The sequence below is a fragment of the Oncorhynchus keta genome, chromosome 34, assembly GCF_023373465.1.
Source record: "Oncorhynchus keta strain PuntledgeMale-10-30-2019 chromosome 34, Oket_V2, whole genome shotgun sequence".
Taxonomy (NCBI): domain Eukaryota; kingdom Metazoa; phylum Chordata; class Actinopteri; order Salmoniformes; family Salmonidae; genus Oncorhynchus; species Oncorhynchus keta.
The window spans coordinates 62,164,070-62,186,045 of NC_068454.1; the positions used below are offsets into that span (position 1 = coordinate 62,164,070).

The 21,976-nt window shown below is 40.9% G+C and overlaps 2 protein-coding genes across 2 annotated transcripts; both read left to right on the plus strand.

The window, feature by feature from the left end:
• Window positions 1-404: 404 nt before the first annotated feature.
• On the plus strand, window positions 405-6,337 carry LOC118367473 (ras-related protein Rab-25-like). The gene is made up of 5 exons (XM_035750982.2): window positions 405-688; window positions 3,890-4,085; window positions 4,822-5,015; window positions 5,405-5,485; window positions 5,757-6,337. The coding sequence occupies exons 1-5, from the start codon at window positions 652-654 to the stop codon at window positions 5,882-5,884; spliced, it is 636 nt and encodes a 211-aa protein (XP_035606875.1). The 5' UTR covers window positions 405-651; the 3' UTR covers window positions 5,885-6,337.
• Window positions 6,338-7,721: 1,384 nt separating this feature from the next.
• On the plus strand, window positions 7,722-17,957 carry LOC118367471 (ras-related protein Rab-11A-like). The gene is made up of 5 exons (XM_035750981.2): window positions 7,722-8,054; window positions 10,528-10,723; window positions 11,208-11,401; window positions 12,329-12,409; window positions 16,174-17,957. The coding sequence occupies exons 1-5, from the start codon at window positions 8,015-8,017 to the stop codon at window positions 16,311-16,313; spliced, it is 651 nt and encodes a 216-aa protein (XP_035606874.1). The 5' UTR covers window positions 7,722-8,014; the 3' UTR covers window positions 16,314-17,957.
• Window positions 17,958-21,976: the final 4,019 nt, after the last annotated feature.

Sequence of the window (21,976 nt, forward strand, 5' to 3'; positions counted from 1 at the left end):
TATATATATTTCTGTTTGACAATTCAGACCTTTATCAACACTGTTTCTAGGTCTCTTTTACTGTTGCTTTGTGTTCCTGGTTTGAGATTAACAGAACCAAGGGTTGGTTAATTCCATAATTGCATACTGTAGCAAAACATTTAGCAATGGAAACAGTTTTGTAACAATTAGGTTCTATTTGGCAGGTAGGTCCCTCCCTGTTTCGTTTGGTTCATAGTGAATACACCTCAGAGGAAGCAATGATCTGTCTCTCACCATGAAAAAGGGATAGGGAAACAGTAATTTCCTGAAGACACTCATTTGGTTTGTCCACCAGGTGGCATGTAGCAATTGTTTTCATACAGTTGCTCATGCTGTTGTCCTACCTGTTCAACCTGCCAAAGACTTACACCAAGCCACTCCCCCAACCCCCATCATTCCTCAGCAGAACTACCTGATGACAGAGCGGAGCAAGTTCCTTGTAAACAATCTAAGTTTATATTAAACAGAGGGGGGCAGGTGACTTGCAAAGTATTTGTGCAGCTCTTTTAAATCTGAAGATTAGGGTGAGTGGCTTCTGGGCCAGTGTCATCTTTCCTTTCTCCCCTCACACTTTGAGAGCTCGACTTGAAGACAAGGCTTCACATTGTGGCACCACTGAAGGGGTACATCATGGGTTCAGATGAGGCCTACAACTTTGTCTTTAAGGGTGAGTCATGTTCTTTCACATTTAACAGATTGATGTCTTACATTTACATAATGAGGCAGACACTCTTATTCAGTAGTGAATGCATGCATTGTCAGACTTTTTTTGCTTACTGGTCCTCTATGGGAATCAAACTCCTAACACTGGCATTGCAAGATCCATGCTCTACTAACTGAGCCACAATAATGATATAGTGTATATGTCATCAGAGTGACTCTGGAACCTACTTTTTCTGTAGTAGAGCTAGTGCAGTGTTCAGTACAGACAACCATTGGGTTCTGTCACTTAAGTGTGTGTATGCTAAGGCTAGAAGTTAAGTGCCAGCACAGTATCAAAAGCACACAGTAGATTGTTAGTAACACATCTACCACACAGATAGGATGCAGGTCTCTCTCACCTGTGTTGAAATGACAGAAAAAGTCTAGGACACACCCTGTTTCAGAAGCAAGTTGTCTTGCCTAGTGCATGCACTCAATAAATATTGGCAATTATGTTTACGCCAGTCCTGTAGTGCAGGGCGTCTCAGAGTAGGAGTGCTGATCTAGGATTGGTTTAGCATTTTAGGTCATGATGAATAACCCTGTATGGACAGATCCTAGATCAGCACTCCCTCTGGGACAGTTTGTGGATAAAGGCCCAGGTCTAGGAGTTTTATCCAGTACTTTTAAGAATGCCTCTAACCTTGAGGTTCATTAATAAGCTACTGTTGGTATTTTACAAGTCAGTACAGTGCTACTTCAGGAATGTTGCTATTTCTATGAACTTGAATGCTATTTCTCTGTAACTGAATACATTCTCGACCTCCAACTGTTATTGTGGTGAGTTTCACAAGCTTGTCAATGTCATTCCAGGAAAACACATGTTCCTGAATGTTTGAGCCTATCACTCTTTCCATTATGTCTATAGTCACACTAGAGAAACATGTGTACTGTTACACTAAATGACCTACTAAGGCCTATACGCTGCAGGCATGGTAGAGGAGGTGATGTTGTGCATCACAAATTTAGTGTGTTTTCACTGATCCACATGTAAGTTTCTGCCATTCATTCTGGAACGAAGGACTAGGCCTAATTCTACTGTAACTTTTTATTTTTGAAACCATCCAGACATCATGAAGTCAAATCTAACTGATTCCCTGCTTTGATTGTCTAAAAGTAAATGCATCTTTTGTGTGTAAATACGCTGAGGGAACTACTCAGTCATAAATCAATTGAAGTAAAACTGAATTATTATTACATGAGGGGGAGTTTTCTGCAATTTACTTAATCCCCTTTTTCCTCAGAATAAAGTCAAACCAGGCCAGTAGAGTGCTTCAAGGCCTCTTGTCCTATTTGCCATGGAAACCAGGGGTATTGTTTGCATAAGAGGTTACTGAGTATGGGAGGGGAAATGGCCACATTTTCATCTCACCTACTAAAAGCAGAACAATGATCTGCCAATGGAGTGAACAATTACCCAAAACAAACCAAAGTAGAACATCATAACCATTCTTTCCTGCTGCTTTACACCTCAGGTTAAATCTAACCTGGGCTCGGAGACCAGAAACTGGATAGTTGCTTTATAATGTAAATCTGGGAACATGAACAGGCATGACTCCAACATTTTTGCTTTTGACAAATAAGGTATTGCCTGTTTAAAGCTCTGTAGCATAAATCAGCATGCTGGGAAGATAATCAATACTCGCATATACTTGCATATTTGTGGCAGCAGGTAGCCTAGTGGTTAGAGTTGGGCCAGTAACCAAAAGGTTGTTCTGCCCCTGAACAAGGCAGTTAACCCACTGTTCCTAGGCCGTCATTGTAAATAAGATGTTGTTCTTAACTGACCTGCCTAGTTAAATAAAAGTTAGAAAATCTTATCCCCACTTGTGGTTTGGAGGGCAATAGATAGAATATGTATTAGGTGACTGTACTAAAACATGTTGCCCCTTTTTTAACCTTCTGCACACTGCTCTTTTTCACATTCTTGGTTTCCTGGGTACTTATTTCTTAGATCTTCCTTGCTGGTGCGTCATGGAACTTGGATGTCTATCTTGGTTCAGCTCACATTCTCATGGTTGAGAGTAAAGCAGGAATTGGTGTTTGGCTCAGTTGGCTGTGTTGAAATCATGGTGTCATTGTGACGTGGTCATATTTTCCTATATGTTTGTCAAGTAAGCCAAGGCTGGCTTTCTGAGTCAGCTGCTCACACTCTATAAGCAAAGACATGAGTCACTGAAACATACAAGGGGGCTTCATTGCTCCTTGTACCTCTTCTGTTTGGACTCAGTAGACTGATTGCTCACAGCAAGATAGATATAGGGAAGTATCAGCGTAAACTGTACCACCAGATTTTTTTAGTCGTTTCCTCTTTTGAAGGCCTGTTTCATTACAGGAAATTCCCCAAGAGCAATGCAATAAATCCCTTCCTCTCTGGTTCTCCTTTGGTTCTCTTCAACAACTGACCCCTCATCACTGTATATACTACATACCTATTATCTCTTAACCTACACAGCGTAATAATAACATATTAGCTCCCATTTGCTGGATTATAATTAACATGAACAAGCATGATAATTAATTTTAAAGACACCTGAGCCATGATTTTGATGCTACTTCTCAGATGGTTTGTTCTACATTCCTCACTTAACATAATTAGCCAATTAACCATTTGCACGGGTGTGGTGCTGTTTCTGTCATAGAACACCATTGTGAAGAGAGTCCTAATGATATAATGGGAATAATGAGCAGCAGACTAAGACTGAGGATTTAGGGTAGGGTTAGTGAAATTGAGTGGGCTGTTTGAGGACACACCTAGGCCTCACCTCAGAGTTACACTATGTGCATGAAGTTCAGGGAGCAGCCTTATTGTAGTTATGAGTTGGTATTAATCAATGGGTGAGATTATAACAGTAAAAAAAGATACATTGAAGAATCGTTGTTTTGTGTGTAAAAACCATTACTTACTCTCATTATTGTAATTCCATATGTGTTGTGCCCTGAAATGGCACCTTGAGGTTCTATGCCTGATACTGTTGTGCATCTGCACTATGGCAAAATAAAGTGTTCTATGTGTAGGAGGACACACGCCCAGTCCCCTTTCTAGATGATAGACATACCATTCATTCACATGATGGGGACTCACTGGGGATGTAAATCACATATTAAAATATCTTTCTGGTGCACTAGAACTCATGCCCTCTTCTCCCCCTTCTTCCTTCTCCAGTGGTTCTGATAGGTGAGTCCGGCGTTGGCAAGAGTAACCTGCTCTCCCGCTTCACCAAGAACGAGTTCAACCACGACAGCCGCACCACCATCGGGGTGGAGTTCAGCACACGCACAATTCAACTGAAAAGTCTCATCATCAAGGCTCAAATCTGGGACACGGCTGGGCTGGAGCGGTACAGGGCCATCACCTCCGCGTGAGTACTCTGGGTGAAACTGTGGTCCCACGTACACACACACACACACACACACACACACACACACAAAGGGACCATTTCTCACTATTGTGTGGGCATCTTGGGTGGTATTATAGGCCCAAACACTCCACATGGACAGGCACTGGTTTCACATTTTTCCCAGATAGCCTGGAGGAACAAACAGCAGGTTCACTGTTCCAGTCATTTACTACTTGTGCATTTTGGTCTAAATATCCATTTGGCTGGACATACTCAATAAACATCCAGACTCAAACATGTTTCTTCTCTGACTTAAGAAATTCCTGACTTGTTATTTTGTAAAGACTCTGGAAGGGTTAATGGCATGGAAACACATTTCAAAACAATAATACTGTGTCCATTCAATTTAATGACAAGACAAATCTGAGGATATGCTATACCACTGCAGGATTAGTTCTTCTCTGTCCAGAGTTTAGTAATTACTTTACTGAATAATTCCCTCATGTACATTTGCTTCCCTAGAAATGCCTTTCTGTAATCAAAAACAAGTCTATTAGAATATTATACATCTTTTGTCGGTTCAATCATGTATCATACTATGGAGGCCTACATGGCATTTCAAGAGGAAAATGGGATATGGATACTCAGAGGCATCACCCATCACATACTGTATCAATATGACTAAAAACATCATTTACTTATTGGTAAGGTGTTGACTTATCTCATCACCTCTTTTTCTTTCATATTTTCTACCAAGTTATTATAGAGGAGCTGTCGGAGCGCTACTGGTCTATGACATCACCAAGCATCTGACCTATGAGAGTGTGGAGCGCTGGCTTAAGGAGCTCTATGATCATGCAGACCCTCACATCGTAGTCATGCTGGTGGGCAACAAAACTGATCTGGGGTCAGAGCGATCAGTGCCTACTGAGGAGGCGAAGGACTTTGCAGGTACAGCTGCCAGCATATAACTTCAAAATGTTGTTCCCTTATATAGTGAATGGTGGTTTTGCATTGCTAATATACTAATATTCACAACAGCCAATCGGTCAATAGACTTAATTGGTCAAAACCAATTGGTCCAAGGCTTGAGCAGTGCTTGACTTGGGAGCTGAGTACCGGCACCTCAAATGTTCTACTGCTTGAGCTCCTGTTCCTCAAATAGAATATTAGCTCCAAGGTATTGTTGAGCTCCTGCACCTACTATAAATATAAACAGTACCGGCACCCAAAATGAGTACCAGAGTCTATTTTAGTCCATGTCAAGCACTGGGCTTAAGTCACTGGTTCACCCCAAATTTGACAAAATACTCTAACACTACCTCTCTTGCTCTTTGCAGAAAAGAATGGTCTATTGTTCTTAGAGACATCAGCCTTGGAGTCCACAAATGTTGAGACAGCATTCCAAAATGTCCTTGGAGGTAATTTACTTTATATATTTACAGTACCAACCCTATTATCGATTTGTTTGTTTTTAGCTCTCTAGCTAACCTTGTTTTTTTGGTGTAATAGTAGCGCAATCAATGCTCAGTAATTCATCCAAGTGGAAAGTTGGCATTGCAGAACAAAATGTTTGTGCCACGTTTATTGTTTTGTGTAAGCAGTTGTGTCACTGGCAGTTTGTGGTCAACGTTTTTTGTCACTGTTTGTTGCACCAGATTTCATACTGTATCCCTGTGCCTCTTCCATCAGAGATCCACAGGAAGGTGAGCAGTAAAGAGGTGACCCGGGGGTCCATTAGTGCCGTGTCTCTGGCCAGCCCCGTCCCCAGAGCTGCAGTCGACCCTGAAGAGAAGAAGCCCTGCTGTAGGAACCTCTGATGGGACAAACCACCCAGTGTGTGGGGGGAGAATGATGCTGAGCAAGACCTCTGATGTGACACAGTTACATGGTGGCAGACAGAATGAGTTTTCCATTCCTAAAGATGATGTAAGTACATGGCTGGAGGTCCATGGTACATTTCCCCAAAGAATCCAGAAATCATTTGAATATAAAAAATGTCTCAAACAAAGATTGTGTTAACTTTTAAGATTCAACTTTGTTTTGAAAGATACATTTTAATTTTTTTTTTTTTTTTTAAAGGTGGTCAACTGATGTACAGAATATTTGTATTTTTAGTGACTGAGGTTGGACAACAGGTGCCAAAACCATGTTAATAATTTTACACAAAACTTGATTAATTAAATTTGCTGTCACTGTTGTTTGTGATCTGTTTACTTAATGTACAGTAACATGTAATTGTTTTAGTTTATGCTTAAATTGTTCCAAAACGGCGTATTCTTATTGTGAGGTGATTTTACAACAATACATGAATATTTTTTGCACTCAAGTGCCAGGTGCATTATTGCGTGCCTTTTTACTTATAACTTTTTACATTTGATTTCCTTCACAATAATAGCCAATCCATCATACACACATTCCATTATAAAACCTCTAAAAATGCATATGCAAATAAGTATAATACACAAACAGCAACTGATCGATGAGAATATGATGGAATAGCCTACATTTTCCATCTGTGAGGATCACTTTTGAATCTAATGAAGTTATCCCATTAATGATCAGACATTGACCATATTGATCTCATAAGTAGCCCTTGGCTAAACCTACAATAATACATTTAATTTATAGTGCTTTTTTCAGACCCAAGGTGCAAAAAAATACAATAAATAGGCTGATAGGCCTACATTCAGATTGACAAAGAAGTATATATTAGTTGCATAAGCGTAGCCTACAGTTCACGTGCTGCAGTGCTGTGACGTCTTTATGATACCGTGCCAATTATCAATTAAACCTGAGGCTCATGGTGCTTTCAAGACAACTGGGAACCCGGAAGAAAAAAAACGTGTTCAAATCCTGACGTCAGTGATCTTCAGGTCGAAAGTCGGAGCTGTATAAGAGGCCCGAGTTCCCGACCTGGAATTCCGAGTTGGATGACCGTTCAAAAATATTTTTCCCAGTCGGAACTCATTTTTTCCGAGTTTTGTAGTTGTATTTAGTATGGATCCACATGAGCTGCTGCTGGGGTCCAGCAAAATTAAGATAGTTATACATTTTAAAAACATTACAATACATTCATAACATATTAAGTGTGTTTCCGTCAGGCCTCTACTACCACATATATATAACACAAAATCCATGTGTACATGCGTGTAGGGTTTGTATGTTATAGTGTGTTTGTATGCATGTGTCTATGTATGTGTTGCTTCACATGCTGTTCCATAAGATGTATTTTTAGCTGTTTTTTTAAATCTAACTTTACTGCTGGCATGAGTACTTGATGTGGAATAGAGTTCCATGTAGTGATGGCTCTACGTAGTGCTGTGCGCCTCCCATAGTTTGTTTTGGACTGTGAAGAGACCTCTGGTGGCATGTCTTGTGGGGTATACATGGGTGTCCGAGCTGTGTGCAGTAGTTCCCAGTTGTCTTGAACGCACTGAAGTCCGAAGTCGGAGATTCCCGAGATCCAAGGTCCCAGGTGTTTTGAACGCGGCATCAGCATACCTGGGAAGGCTTGAGACTGAAGACGTCACCCAAGAAGCGATGAGAAGGATCAGTGGAGGCAAATCATGAATGGCAACAATGTAGACCAATCACAGGAAAGTCAGTGACAGGTATCAGTCTTCGATTGGCCAGTCGAAACTGGGTAAAGGGCGGGGCTAGAGACTCGACGTTACGTCGCTCGGAAATGGCACATTACAAGTGATCGGGAAGAGGAGTCGAAAGTTTGTGAAAGATAGTTTGTTGTCTTTAAAATTTTCACAGTCAAATAGGATACATATAATCGAATAATATATTACAGGTGTTGATATAGTGCGAATGTACCTTTTGACTCGGTTGTTCGTTCTAAGGTCGGTCGCGAGATAAATGGTCAAGAAGTTTTGTCGAATTGAACAGAGAAACGACCACGGGAGGGTTTGAACATTTCCATAGGTAGAAACGTTGAAGAAATGACGAATAGAGAAGACGAATATGACTATCTTTTCAAAGGTGAGTGTTTTTACGATACTTTACTAGGACATTGCCATTTTTTTGAGTGTACTAATTTCGACCTACAGTTGGTTCAGCGCCACACCGCGTTCAATGTAATACATTTCATTTGTCCCCGCTTCCGCCCTGTCAAAATTATTCGGACTGTTTTCAGTAGAAATATGTTAACTGTGTAGTAGGCTAATTGATTGCAACAGCACTAAACACTCAGTTAATAAGCACCAAGTAACTATCCATTAAGTGGCATCTGTTGTTTAGTCATCTTGTGGTGGGCCTATGACGCAATCATCAAGAGAGGAAGTATTGGTCAACAGGAGTCATATAGCCCACTGACAATGGCAGGATGACACCTCAAAATACTACATTTACTCAAACGGATTGCCCTAAGGTGACCAGTGTCCACATGGTTTAGCCTTTAAGCACCATTCTGTTTGTAGGGATTCCATTGACCTGGTTCAGTGGTGGGTCACTCTAGGTTTAGAGAAGGCAGTCATCTCCACGATCTGTTCACTTATGAATGAAGATGACCTTGGCCTAATTCATCTAACAGATAGCACAGAGTGAAAGCTTATTGGCCCCTACTCAACATGACTTGTTGAACCTTATGTTCTATGTTGTTTAGTTGTACCTTTCCCAGACTTTTCTGTGCGCATGCACTGTAGCCTATTGTTAGGCCTACATATGAGAATGTGTAGGCCTACATTTAAGAATACAACAACAATTGGTATGTTACAATAATAGTGGATACTTACTGCTCACCTGTACTTACTTACACTAACTACTTCCCTCGTGGGTTGTTTTGTCCTGGACCAAGGGAAATAAAGTGCACAGGGTCCTTTGTTCAAATGTAGAACTGCAAACAAGCATGTGTAGTCAAACTGGAAAGACCTGCATGAATCAAGTGAGTGTGTGTTTGTCTGTCTGTCCCTATACAGAAGGCCTCTGACCGTAGTGAAGATAGATTAGATTACACAGCTAGAACGCACTGCCCCATAGAGCCTAAAGTCAGGACTGTCAGTAGGCCACATAACCAGTAGGTTCCTCCCCCTCCAGTTTCCTGCTTTTAATTGCTTTCTTTACTGCACCCTCAGTGTTTAGGCATGAATCAGTCAGGTGAGTGGTTGAATCACTACTCCCGACTAGGCGCTTGTAAGTGTTGCACAGCAAGTTGACCAGCTTTCTTGTTTAAAGGACTCTTACTGAGTGCTCTCTTTACAAATAACATATGTTCTCTTGTTGATTTGACTTCCAGATAAGATAGGCCTTCTTAAAATAACTTCCTTGTACTGTATTGGGAAATAGAATTAGGATTTTTAAGGAAGCTAGACTACACTTTTTAGGCCTATGCTATGTAGTGATGGCGTTCAAGAATATAACAATTATTGTAGAATGGTTGTATCTTTAGAACTCTGAAATGCAGCCTACACAATACCTTAGCCTAAATTGGTGGTGATATGTTTCTGGTGACAGGTACACTGAAAGTTGCATAATGCTGCTGTTAGTTCCTCTGCCACCGTATTATCACCTTTACCAGTTAGCATGACCTGAAGATAGGCTAGTCTAATGGAATTGTAGTTCAGAGTCCTTCTTGTAAATGACAAGGATGTTCTTGGAACTACATAGTCCCAGTTATCATGTTACTAGCTGATGTGAAGAGTTGCCAATGGATTTCCTGTGGAACAAGTGAACTTTTGTTAGGATTTCCTAGCTTGAGTCAGTCGGCACAATCGTCAATTGGTAGGCAGGTTTCTAACTGTTGTGCCACTGTAGCATTTTCATGTGATGAGGTTCCATGCTTAGCTTGTATGATGTCCTACTCCCACAGAATGTAGGCTATTTGTCAATAAGGCCTCATCAACACACAAGCAATTCCTATTTCCTAATAACAGGGTGGTGAGTTTGCGTTAGGGTTTTCCTCCTGATTCACCTGGATTTCAGTCATTGTAAAATTCTCTTTCCCAACACCCCGCCTTGTGTTTGGAAATGAATGGGTGTCAACGGGAACAGGTGCCAAATGTTTAATTGCTCCATAAGGTCAGGGTTCAGTGGTGGTGCTAAGTGAATAGGCTGAACTACATCATCTTCTTGGTCAATTAAATCAAACTTCGGTCATTCATGACAATACTTAGCCTAGGTGCTACCTCGCAAAGGTCAAAACTTCACGTCATGGGGCTTTGTCTATAGCAAAAAAAAACAAATATTGTTTAACTACAGTCAAGTATAGTCAGGCCCTCTCAGTAGACCGTTAATCACTAACAGAACAGCAGACACATGGTGCAACCCAATCAGGAGCTGTTGTATCTTCTACCACTATTTTGTTTGTCAGGCCTGTTTTACCCCTACTGAGTGTCCATGTTCTTACATTGTTGAAAATATGTTGTTTGTAGACCCCTGTACAGTGGGTAGCGTAATGTATTGTTATTCTGCTGGTGTCTGTCTGACTCATGCCTTTGATCCTCTCTGTGTGCTCCAGTGGTGCTGATTGGGGACTCTGGAGTGGGGAAGAGTAACCTGCTGTCCCGCTTCACCCGCAACGAGTTCAACCTGGAGAGCAAGAGCACCATTGGGGTGGAGTTTGCCACGCGCAGCATCCACGTGGAAGGCAAGACTGTCAAGGCCCAGATCTGGGACACGGCAGGACAGGAGCGCTACAGAGCCATCACCTCAGCGTGAGTATTAACACAGCTCACACGCATAGAGATTTGTTTGTTTTGTGTCTGTCAGGTACCCTTTGACATATTTGCAGTGTTTAGACAAGCGGCCCAATTCTGATCTTTATTTAACTAATTGGTAATTTGACCAATACCCTCAGATCCCTTTTACAAATGAGCTCTGAAAGATCTGATGTGTAAAGGGCTGATGGTATTGGTCAAATGACCAATCGATGGAAAAAATATCAGACTTGGGCTTCCTGTGTAAACCCAGCCATTGAGGATATTTGTGTGTACAGAACATTCCAGCCTACTTATGCTAATTTTCAAATGTTCTCATCTTGTTGACAACTGAGTCCTTTGCTTATGATGTATGCAATAGCATTTCATGTCTGGAACGACAAACTAAATCTACCACTCCATTGACTGAGCCAATGCTCAGCTGTTCTGTTCACCACTGCTCCCAGTAAAACTTATTTCCCTCCTCCTGTCCTCTGTGTAGGTACTACCGTGGGGCAGTGGGGGCTCTGCTGGTGTACGACATCGCCAAGCACCTGACGTATGAAAACGCTGAACGCTGGCTGAAGGAGCTGCAGGACCACGCTGACAGCAACATTGTCATCATGCTAGTGGGAAACAAGAGTGACCTGCGCCACCTCAGGGCTGTGCCCACGGATGAGGCCAAGGCCTTGGCAGGTATCCTCACATGAACTCGTTTTTTTTATAGCCATCTTGTTGTTGATTCTTCCAAAGCATTACAAGCCAAGGGAACAGTACAGGAGAGTTGTTTCTCCCTCAATATTTCTAGCCTTTTCATTAGCGATAGCAGTAGACAAAGCGATACAGCAATCTGAACACAATACCAATGTTTTGGTAAATATGGCCATAATCTCGCTTTCAAAATTGGAATAAGGGCATTTTAAACACATTTCAAAAATAATCTGCGGAAAGTGATGCACCTGAGCCTCGCAGTGGACAAGGGAATGCCTTCCACTGTCTACTTTCCACTTAGGGGCTGCTCTTTGATGTGGAGACAACAGAGCTCCCATCAGACTGCCTCTGTCAGTGGTTAACAGCCCATGGTTCTGAATTCACATCCCCAGCAATAGAAAAAAAGCCAGTCAAGTTGACTCCACTGTGATTTTTAGCTTCACTCCAATGTGACATTTCCATGTTATCACACTTCTCCTTTGTAGCTCTGCATAATGTTTCAAGTGTTTACTTATGACCTTGAGTCTTATTTCCTGCATGGAATACACTTTGACTTGTAAATTGCTCTAGATAAGAGTGTCTGTATATATATATATATGAATGAATGAATGGAATTGTTCTAGAAGACGTCATTGTGTAGAGTAAACAAGCATGCCATGTGAAACCACAGGCTCTTGTTCAATTTCTGCTATTGATTTGTTACTAGGGTTGGCTCATGCAGCACGACTACAAAGGGTCACCGATGACATGCCATTTTTATATTTGCTCTATCAGTTAGTCTACACTGTGGTGGTTGTTGCAAATAGCCTCATTGCTGCTGTATGATGACTGGGTGGCTGTTTTATGAAGTGCCTACTAGTACGGACAATGAATATGACCTGTGAGGTTTTTTTTCTCTCTCCACTTTCACAGAGAAGCATGGACTGTCTTTCCTGGAGACCTCGGCGTTAGACTCCTCTAATGTGGAGCTGGCTTTCCAGACTATTCTCACAGGTTAGTGTACATTATGAACTGGGTGGTTTAGCCCTGACTGCAGATTGGCTGACAGCCGTGGTATATCAGACCGTATACCATGGGTATGACAAAACATTTATTTTTACTGCTCTAATTACATTGGTAACCCGTTTATAATAGCAATAAGGCACCTCCGGGGTTTGTGGTATCTGGCCAGTATGCCACGGCTAAGGGCTGTGTCCATGCACTCTGCATTGTGTCGTGCTTAAGAACAGCCCTTAGCCGTGATATATTGGCCAAATACTACACCCGCTCGGGCCTTATTGCTTAAATATACCATGCTACGCTGCCTACCATATACACTGGGACTGCTTGTGGTTTTTAACAGTGTAATTCGGTAATGATGGAATTGCCCCCGACTCCAATTTTTACTTTTAAATATATGCTAAACAAACACCATTGATTTTAACAAACCATACAATTCTATGCACAGTAACTACATTTAACAATTTATACAGTAAATTATAAAATAACATTTATTGGAAACTGCAGAATTACAGTAATCTCAGTTTTTATTATTACCAAACTTTGTATCTGTGCAGTCCTTCCTGTAAATATGTTTGTCATATTTTCTGTGGAAATAGTTAAAATTAGTCTTTATGCATAGTGTTCTATGCATAAAAAAATCCATGGTTTTTGTTTGGTAAACATTTTTTAAGTGGAATTGCCCCAAAGCAACTTGTGTTCACCCTGTAGTGCACACAGAATCATGCCATCTTGTGAAAGAGCTGGCCTACTCTAACTTAAAAGGCTTAAAAAAGAGTTGCTAGTCCAAGTAAAGGTCTCCTCTTCACACATCTTATTAATGGCCATACCAAACGTTTCTTTAATATATATATATATATATATATATTTATTTAAAAAATGATTTGTAGTCCATTTGTTCAGTGGTGGCTCATCATCCGCCAATAGATGGCAGCAAAGTTCAGGTTATTACGAGGCCTCTACTGTAAGATTACTCTGCAGTAAATTGAACAGTACCTGACATTTAAGGTCAAAAGCATCTGTAATTGGCACACTCAGACAATGACACTTTGTGTGAGCCTCAATCAGATCTGCTGTTTGCCAGGAAATGACTAAAGCATTTTTTTGGCCAGGTTGCAAAATGTACATTGAAATATAAGTGTGAGCTATCAAATTTGATTAGTTACATGCGCCGAATACAACAGGTGTAGGTAGACCTTACAGTGAAATGCTTACTTACAAGCCTCTAACCAACAATGCAGTTAAATAAAAGTAACAAGTAGTTAAAGAGCAGCAGTAAAATAACAATAGCGAGACTATATACAGGAGCTACTGGTACAGAGTCGATGTGTGGGGGCACCGGTTAGTCGAGGTAATATGTAGGTAGAGTTATTAAAGTGACTATGCATAGATGATGATAATAATAATAATAGAGTGGGGGGGGTCAATGCAAATAGTCTGGGTATCCATTTGATTGGATGTTCAGGAGTCTAATGGCTTGGGGATAGAAGCTGTTTAGAAGCCTCTTGGACCTAGACTTGGCGATCTGGTACTGCTTGCCGTGCGGTAGCAGAGAGAACAGTCTATGACTAGGGTGGCTGGAGTCATTGACCATTTTTAGGGACTTCCTCTGACACCACCAGGTATAGAGGTCCTGGATGGCAGGAAGCTTGGCCCCAGTGATGTACTGGGCCATACGCACTACCCTCTGTAGCGCCTTACGGTGGGATGCCGAGCAGTTGCCATACCAGGCAGTGATGCAACCAGTGCCCTCAATGGTGCAGCTGTATAACATTTTGAGGATCTGAGGACCCATGACAAATCTTCTGTCTCCTGAGGGGGGAATAGGTTTTGTCGGGCCCTCTTCACAACTTGATGTGCTTGGACCATGTTAGTTTGTTGATGTGGACACCAAGGAATTTGAAGCTCTCAACCTGCTCCACTACAGCCCAATTGATGAGAATGGGGGCGTGCTCGGTCTGCTTTTTCCTGTAGTCCACAATCCTCTCCTTTGTCTTGATCATGTTGAGGGAGAGGTTGTTGTCCTGGCACCACATGGTTAGGTCTCTGACCTCCCTACAGGCTGTCTTGTCGTTGTTCAGGCCTACCACTGTTGTCATAGCCAAACTTAATGATGGTGCTGGAGTCGTGCCTGGCCGTGCAGTCATGAGTGAACAGGGCATACAGGAGGGTCTGAGCACACACCCCTGAGGGGCCCCTGTGTTGAGGATCAGCGTGGTGCATGTCTTGGTACCTATCCTTACCACCTGGGGGCTGTCAGGAAGTTCAGGATCCAGTTGCAGAGGGAGGTGTTTCGTCCCAGGGTCCTTTGATGAGCTTTGAGGGCACTATGGTGTTGAACGCTGAGCTGTAGTCAATGAATAGCATTCTCACATAGGTGTTCTTTTTGTCCAGGTTGGAAAGGGCAGTGTGGAGTACAATAGAGATTGCATCATCTGTGGAACTGTTAAGGCGGTATGAAAATTGAACTGTCTAGGCTTTCTGGGATAATGGTGTTGTGAGTCATGACCAGCCTTTCAAAACACTTCATGGCTACAGATGTGAAGACTATGAGTTGGTAGTCATTTAGGAAGGTTACCTTAGTCCCTGTGCCCAAGAACACTATGGTGGTCTGCTTAAAACATGTTGATATTACAGACAGGGAGAGGTTGAAAATGTCAGTGAAGACACTTGCCAGTTGATCAGTGCATGCTCGCAGTACATGTCCTGGTAATCCGTCTGGCCCTGCGACCTTGTGAATGTTGATCTGTTTTAAGGCCTTACTCACATTGGCTGCGGAGAGCGTGATCACACAGTTGTCCGGAACAGCTGGTGCTCTCCTGCATGTTTCAGTGTAATTTGCCTCGACTTGAGTATAGAAGTAGTTTAGCGCTTCTTTCCAGAAGTCTCATCATTTTACAAAGACACAATTTAGTCCCTCATACCCAGCACAACTCACATTAAGTACCTCTACAAAAGCAACTTACTGAGAGGCATTGACGTATTAGCCACACCTTAGTAAGGCCCTTGTTAATGCATGGCCACTATAAAATTAAAAATGGGCAACGGCCGACTCAAACCCAAGAATGTCTGAGGAACAAGCCTCACTGAGTGAGGCCTTCAAATCAATTGATAAATGGCTGTCAGCATGCTCCCTGCTATGTGTTCTGCTTTCCTCCTCCACATACAATTCCCGCTGCCTGAAGTTGAACACTTAGTAATTCTACTCTTAAACAAATGTGTTATTCATAGAAAGTTCTAATTAGCTCATTTAAGAGGGAACAACAGAGTGCATAGCAGTGCTCAAGCACAGGAATTGAACTAAACTCCCTGACCTGGGAAGCATGTTGACTGTAGCTAGTGGTTGAAATACCAGGTCAAGGGTTAGTTGAGGTTGTCTTGTCTGCTCATTTTCAATATCTTGCTGATTTAGAGGCAGGGAACTGACTTGGGGATTGGCCAGCCAGTCAGTAGCATGTATGAGTCAGTCTGAAGTTAGTTTTGCGTGCCAGACTCAAGAGTAAATCTAGGGAAGGTGCAGAAGTTCAATCCCCAGAAGCCATGGGGTGCTGCTGGTTTCTATGATAGCTTGTCTCCATTTCATGTTTTTGTTATTTATTTACACAAACCCTGGAAAGTGAAATGCTATTTGGTCCCAATTGCATGACCATCTTGTTCTCAGTTTTGTATCCACTGTAGTCTTTGACAAAACTCTCCCTTTCTCATCACCCAACAGCAACTGTTGTGTCCTCACCTGTCTGTCTGTCCGTCTCCTGCAGCCATCTACAACATTGTGTCCCAGAGGCAAATGACGGGCCGCAGCGACGCCGACTTCTCGCCCAACTCCAATGTGGTGCCGATCACAGTGCAGCCCACGCAGAACGCTGCCAAGTCGAGTGCCTGCTGCCAGAACAACTGAGGCCTCACCACCGTCAGGGACAGACGAGTAGACAGGGAGGGAGGACTGGAAGACAAGGAGGAGAAACCTAGAGACAAGGATACAGGCAGACAGAAACAAGTGGAGAGATACACAGGGAGACAGAAGGACAGGGAGACCAAGGGGGCAACCAAGTGTTTCCATAGCCTCTATGCATTGTTTCCTCTGAGAAGTCTGTCCCATCTAATTCAATAAGCTTTATGGTTATGCCTTGGCTTGATTGGTTTTAAATATGAAAGATGACATGAATTAATTTACATGAATTGAGAAATGTAGCATGTTTGGATATGGTCCTCCATATCTTTCCAGTTTGTCTCACTCATTGTGAACTGACCCCCCCCCCCACCCACCATTGTCAGCTCAATTTAATAAGCCTGTGAACACACCCAATTCCCCAGCACAGAGAAGGGGCAATAAGATTCGGCAGTGAAGACCTGATTTCACTGAAATGTAACCCCCACCTCTCCATTGTCAGGCAGCTCCTCCCAAACATATTTTAGTCTGTCCCAATTATATTTATTTCACACTATATTGAGGTCTTGTTTGACCAAAGGGTTTGTGCTAACATGCAACACTGGGTGGGTTTGATCTGAAGCTGCTTACTATATATGACGGGTGTCCTCTCTTTTTGTTCTTGGTTTCACTGGTAATCAAATCCTTTTATGATATAGTTATTAAATGTAACTACTCTTTGCTAATGGGGAACCGAGGAGTTAAGCCATCTTATCCCAAATGTTCCTGGTCGACTGTCAGGCCAATCTAAACTGCACAAAATGGGGGTCCGTGGAGAACTTTTCATGTCCATTTTATCAGTGCTCTTCGACTTCCATTTTAGTCTTTACACAAAATAAAGTTTGCTTCAGATTTTTTTTGTGATCAACATTTTACTCCCTGTTAACTCATTACAAAGTACTTTGCACAGCAATATTTCTCACACAGGCCTATTCTTTGTTAACAAAAAAAGACAGTCTTGCTCTTTTGGGTGTTATCCTTTTATCACCGTGAACCATCCTTCTCTGGTTTAATGGAATTGCTGTCGCTTTCTCCGTGACTGGAGATATGTGAGGGTGATGAGGGGATATTGGTTGGAGTGGTGGTCATATACCATGGTCTGAGTGGAGCCCTCCCTGCGGCCTGCTGTCCTAGATGGATGGACAGCTCATGTTGCAAGAGATGGGTAGTAAGGGCACTCAGCTCTGCTGCGTCTCTGATGTACACAAGATCGCTTGTTTTACTGTAAATGAACTCCTCCACTGCCCCCCCTTATCCACTGTATGTAACTGGAACCGTATCATGCCTTCTGGGATATCCCTTAAGAGTTTCCCAGGTCTCTTTGTATGGTTATATTTTCTCTTTTTTCTGGGTGTGTAGGTCTGTTGGTAAGAGAAAGCACTAGGGAGGATACTAGCCCTTAGATCTGCTAGAGGGGAGGTGTGGGGAAAGTTTGAGGGTGCCATTACCACAGCCGAAGGTCAACAGTGTAGACAGTCATTATCCTGCTGAGTTTTTTTCCCCCCTTGTGGCGTTCCCAATAGTAAATTGGGATGTAAAGGTTAGGTTTTTAAAATGTTAATTCTCATGTGTACATTTTAGATTGCACATGTATAAATAAATGTAATTTCTTAAGTCTTGCTTCTTATTTGTGCCTACTTTTTCAATGAAAAATTACATACTGTGGAGTTACTGTATGGTAATTCACTTATGGTACTTGTTTGCCATTTCACAACTGCAACTTTTTTAAATACTCAAGACAAAGCAAAGAGCATCCATCAGAAACAATTTCATTTTTGTTTTATTAGAAACATTTACAATACATCTTGAATCTTTGAAAAAATAACAGAAACCAAAACTAATATGGCGCAGATACAATAATAAAATGTCAAATGATTCACAACATGTGCTAAGAAATAAACCTGCAATATCACATGCCTCTCGCGGGCATGACACACTGTAACAGTTCAAAGAAGACTTTTTTATTTTATCAAAGTGATGGCCAGCAACATGGCAAACCCTCTCTCACTGATCACAGAGAAACCAGAAACTAAAGCCAGGAGATGCTGACCCAAAACTAATGCACAAAGACCACTCTAAGACCGGTATGAAACACTTCTACGTTGCCGGGAGAATCTGAAGAAACACTACCAAAGACAAACTGTCAGACTGCGGTGGCCCCTTCAGAAGAGGACAACGTGAAGGCCGGAAGGTCATTTCAGTCCCCATGCTTCAGTCAGTGGTGGCAGAAAATATACCGTCCTGGCATGTTGAATTGTACGACAAATGTTCACTTTTCACTACCTAGTTTTGATATTTAAATAAATACATTTTAGCTTCATATGTGAAGGAATGACAACCAAGCTTTCCTCCCCTTTTATAAAACTGATGAAAAAATGAAAAGGACAAAGTGAGTGTCACATGGGGACTGAAACGGTTTCTCTTTGCTTCACCTGAAACACTTGTCCTTTTTTTCTGTTTCTGAAGGGGCGCCAACTATGAAAATCTACAAGGAACAACCAGCCCCAGACCCCTTGTGTTAAAACCAAACACATAGCATCTGTGGTGTTTATCCAGTCTAAGTGACCATACAAGATACATGCAAACTAGTACGGATATGAATGTGTTGGTGTGTGTGTGGCTGGTTACCATAGATCTACTACACAGTGTGCCTATGTGCTAATCTATTGATCACTCAGCTCAGTTCCCACCCTGTCATGTTTTCACAAAGAAATTTGAGCCCAATTTTTAGGTAATCCTTCATTAAGGCTTTGATGATGTCCTCTCTTGCCTTACCAATCACAAAGGGTCCCAAGTAGTAGACATATGAATGTGTGTATCTGTATACGTTACATGTGCCCCTGCGGGACACCTTAATCACTCGTTCTCAGCATTGCAATCACAACTGAAGCTGTGTTAGCATAAAAAGTTAGAGATGAATAAAAGCAAGTTAAGACTCCAGAGGAAATGTGTAATGGGGCCAGTCAGTATGGGGTTAGTCAAAGGGGAAAAGGTAAGCAGGCAGCATAGAGAAAGAGTGCTGATGCAAGAAAAAAAGGTGTAATTGAGGCATGGAATTGATGCTCAGTGACTAAAATACCTCCAAATCCTAAAAATATTATATTATTTTCTGTCATAATTCCACTGTGAATGCACTGGTGTTCTTTGAAATAGTGCATATCGGAAGTTAAAATATAAGCTATGGGGAACCCACTTCGACTCTTATTTCATTTACAATGACATATAGTGGAGGGGAGTCCATAACGTTCATAAATAAAACTTTTTATTTTCTTTACCGTCAGCAGAAACCAACTTTCCTGTGTTTAGAAATATATTAACTTTTTGAATTTTTAACTAAAAAACACATTTCTTGAGGTTACTCATATGTTTTCTTCATTTTAAGATTTTCATAAATAACATCCAGAAACTGACTTATTCCCCGTCTTTCTATGAAATAATAACCCATGTTAGCAAAATAGATTTAAGAAACTGTAATATTATTATTTTTAAGTTGCTTTCTATAAATGTATGTGGATGAACTCAAATATAGACTGCGATGAAACCTTCTCACATTTTCTTTTCAGCTCACTTTAAAATGTATAAACCAATAGGTAAAAGGAGTGCACTGGTAATTTATTTTACATTCAAATACATTACTTGCTCATCTTGTGATTATGATAGGTCGGAATAATTGCTTAAGTGCATCAATTTAAAGGATTTCCTATCACTCCTTGAAAGGGGTGCTATTATTGTTATACATAATGCATAAAGAGTTGTACATTTGTTAAAGAGAAGGAAACTGTTCAGAGTTTCTATGGTTACTTTAATATATTGTAAAGAACACTAACAATTGAAAAAAATGGTTCATGAAATAGACATCCCCCTAAGAGTTCTCACCGCCATCTTTGTTTCTCCACTAAAGGAAGTGGAGTACTTCATATTCTGGTAGAGTGGGTGCATATATCAAGCTATACCTCATCTTATAAGACAGTCATTATTGCAATTTCTATACCAATTACACCTCAAGGTAAATATATGGAATTAAATATATGTCCACCTTAATTTCTTTAAAGCTTTTTACACACCTTGTGGTTATGTTGATGAAATATGTTAATGCCATGGGATCTTCATTTTACTGTTACTCTTATGTACTGTACTGAACTTCAACTATCATACTTTGACATGGTGAATAAAGTTAACTAGAAACAATATTAAATGAAAACCACAGTATTGTTTTTTAAAACTCTAACAAAGGTACTGCAGGGTATTTGTGTAATCTTAACAACTCTCTTATGCATTATTCAACTATTGTTCAGTCTGGGGTCTTTGAGACGAATCTAGCCCTTCAGCTGCAATTCAACATGAATTTGAACAGAATTGTAAACAAATACACATCTCTACCCCTTCCTTTTCTAATTTAAGTATGTTTTCCTGCCCCATTCTGAAGAAACATCAACTTTCCAAGACAAGTCTAGCCTTTTCACATTAACAGCTGTGATGATGAAACAAAACTTATTGACATAATTATTTATAAAATCTAAGTTGGCAATAATACCAATATAAATACAACGTAAGAGGGTGATGCATTAGGACTGGTGTCTTTGGGCAGTGATTGGGTAGTTGATCACTGAAGCTACTCTAGCATAAAAAAAAGACCAAACTGAAACAGGATGTCTTTATTGAGACAAGCTCCATTTCACAGATATTGACTGAAGCTTGTCTGCTGTATGAATTTTGACAAAACTATCACTAGTGGGTTATTAAAAACAAACGCTGATTATTATTGTATTGACCTCAGTCACCTTCATCAATAAATCCAAACTATGATAAGGGCGAAATGTGTTAAAATTCGTAGAATTGTAAGCTTATGATCAGCAATATAATTCCTATCGATGTCCTCGAACCTCTCCCAAGGTTTTGTTCTTTGGCTACCTTTTGACCTTTTATTTTAAATCAGCTAAAAGCTGGATAATGACAACTACTTATAACAGACAGCATAAAGAAATCATTAAATTGTGCCATCAAATCAGTTACATATACAAAACATGTTTTGGAACCAATCTATAAACTGAAATATATTCTCAAGATATGCTTATGGTAACTATAAATGTTTCTCCCTAAACATGAATAAATACAGAGTAATACATGTTAAATAAATGCTACTTTGTCAAGTGATAAAAATGTTTGGCTCAATGCATTGGGCATCAGTATACGTTCATATGGAAGAGGGTCTTAGATAGATCCTATGGAAATAATCCAACCTTCTGTTTTACCATTGCGTCTACTTTAGTATGTGATTTAAGTTGTCACTTAAACACCAATCTATCACCATAGGAGTTATGAGTTCCTGCTTTCGACAGACAGGAAATGCCTCAATTGTTCATGTTATGTTGTATGTACACTGAAAAGCTTACTTTTACAATGCAATTGGTTTCTTCCAAATAATAGGTATTGTGTTCTCAAAATTCCACAGATACTAAGAGGAAATCTTGAGGTTGCACTGGTGTTGGCACACCCTGTATTTGAGGTATGCTTGCAGTCTTATTAATATTCAATGTGAAAAAGACGGGATTAAGCAGTCAAAAATGACTAAAAACAAGACGTAGGAAAGCAACAAAAACATGCTCGTGCCTGAAACCGATACTAATTAATTA

Coding starts and splice junctions, on each gene's coding strand:
- LOC118367471 (XM_035750981.2), top strand. CDS start 8,015: ATGACGAATAGAGAAGACGAATATGACTATCTTTTCAAAG. Junction 11,402..12,328: donor TGAGGCCAAGGCCTTGGCAG/GTATCCTCACAT, acceptor CCACTTTCACAG/AGAAGCATGGACTGTCTTTC. Junction 12,410..16,173: donor TTTCCAGACTATTCTCACAG/GTTAGTGTACAT, acceptor CGTCTCCTGCAG/CCATCTACAACATTGTGTCC.
- LOC118367473 (XM_035750982.2), top strand. CDS start 652: ATGGGTTCAGATGAGGCCTACAACTTTGTCTTTAAGG. Junction 689..3,889: donor CTACAACTTTGTCTTTAAGG/GTGAGTCATGTT, acceptor TTCCTTCTCCAG/TGGTTCTGATAGGTGAGTCC. Junction 5,016..5,404: donor GGAGGCGAAGGACTTTGCAG/GTACAGCTGCCA, acceptor TGCTCTTTGCAG/AAAAGAATGGTCTATTGTTC.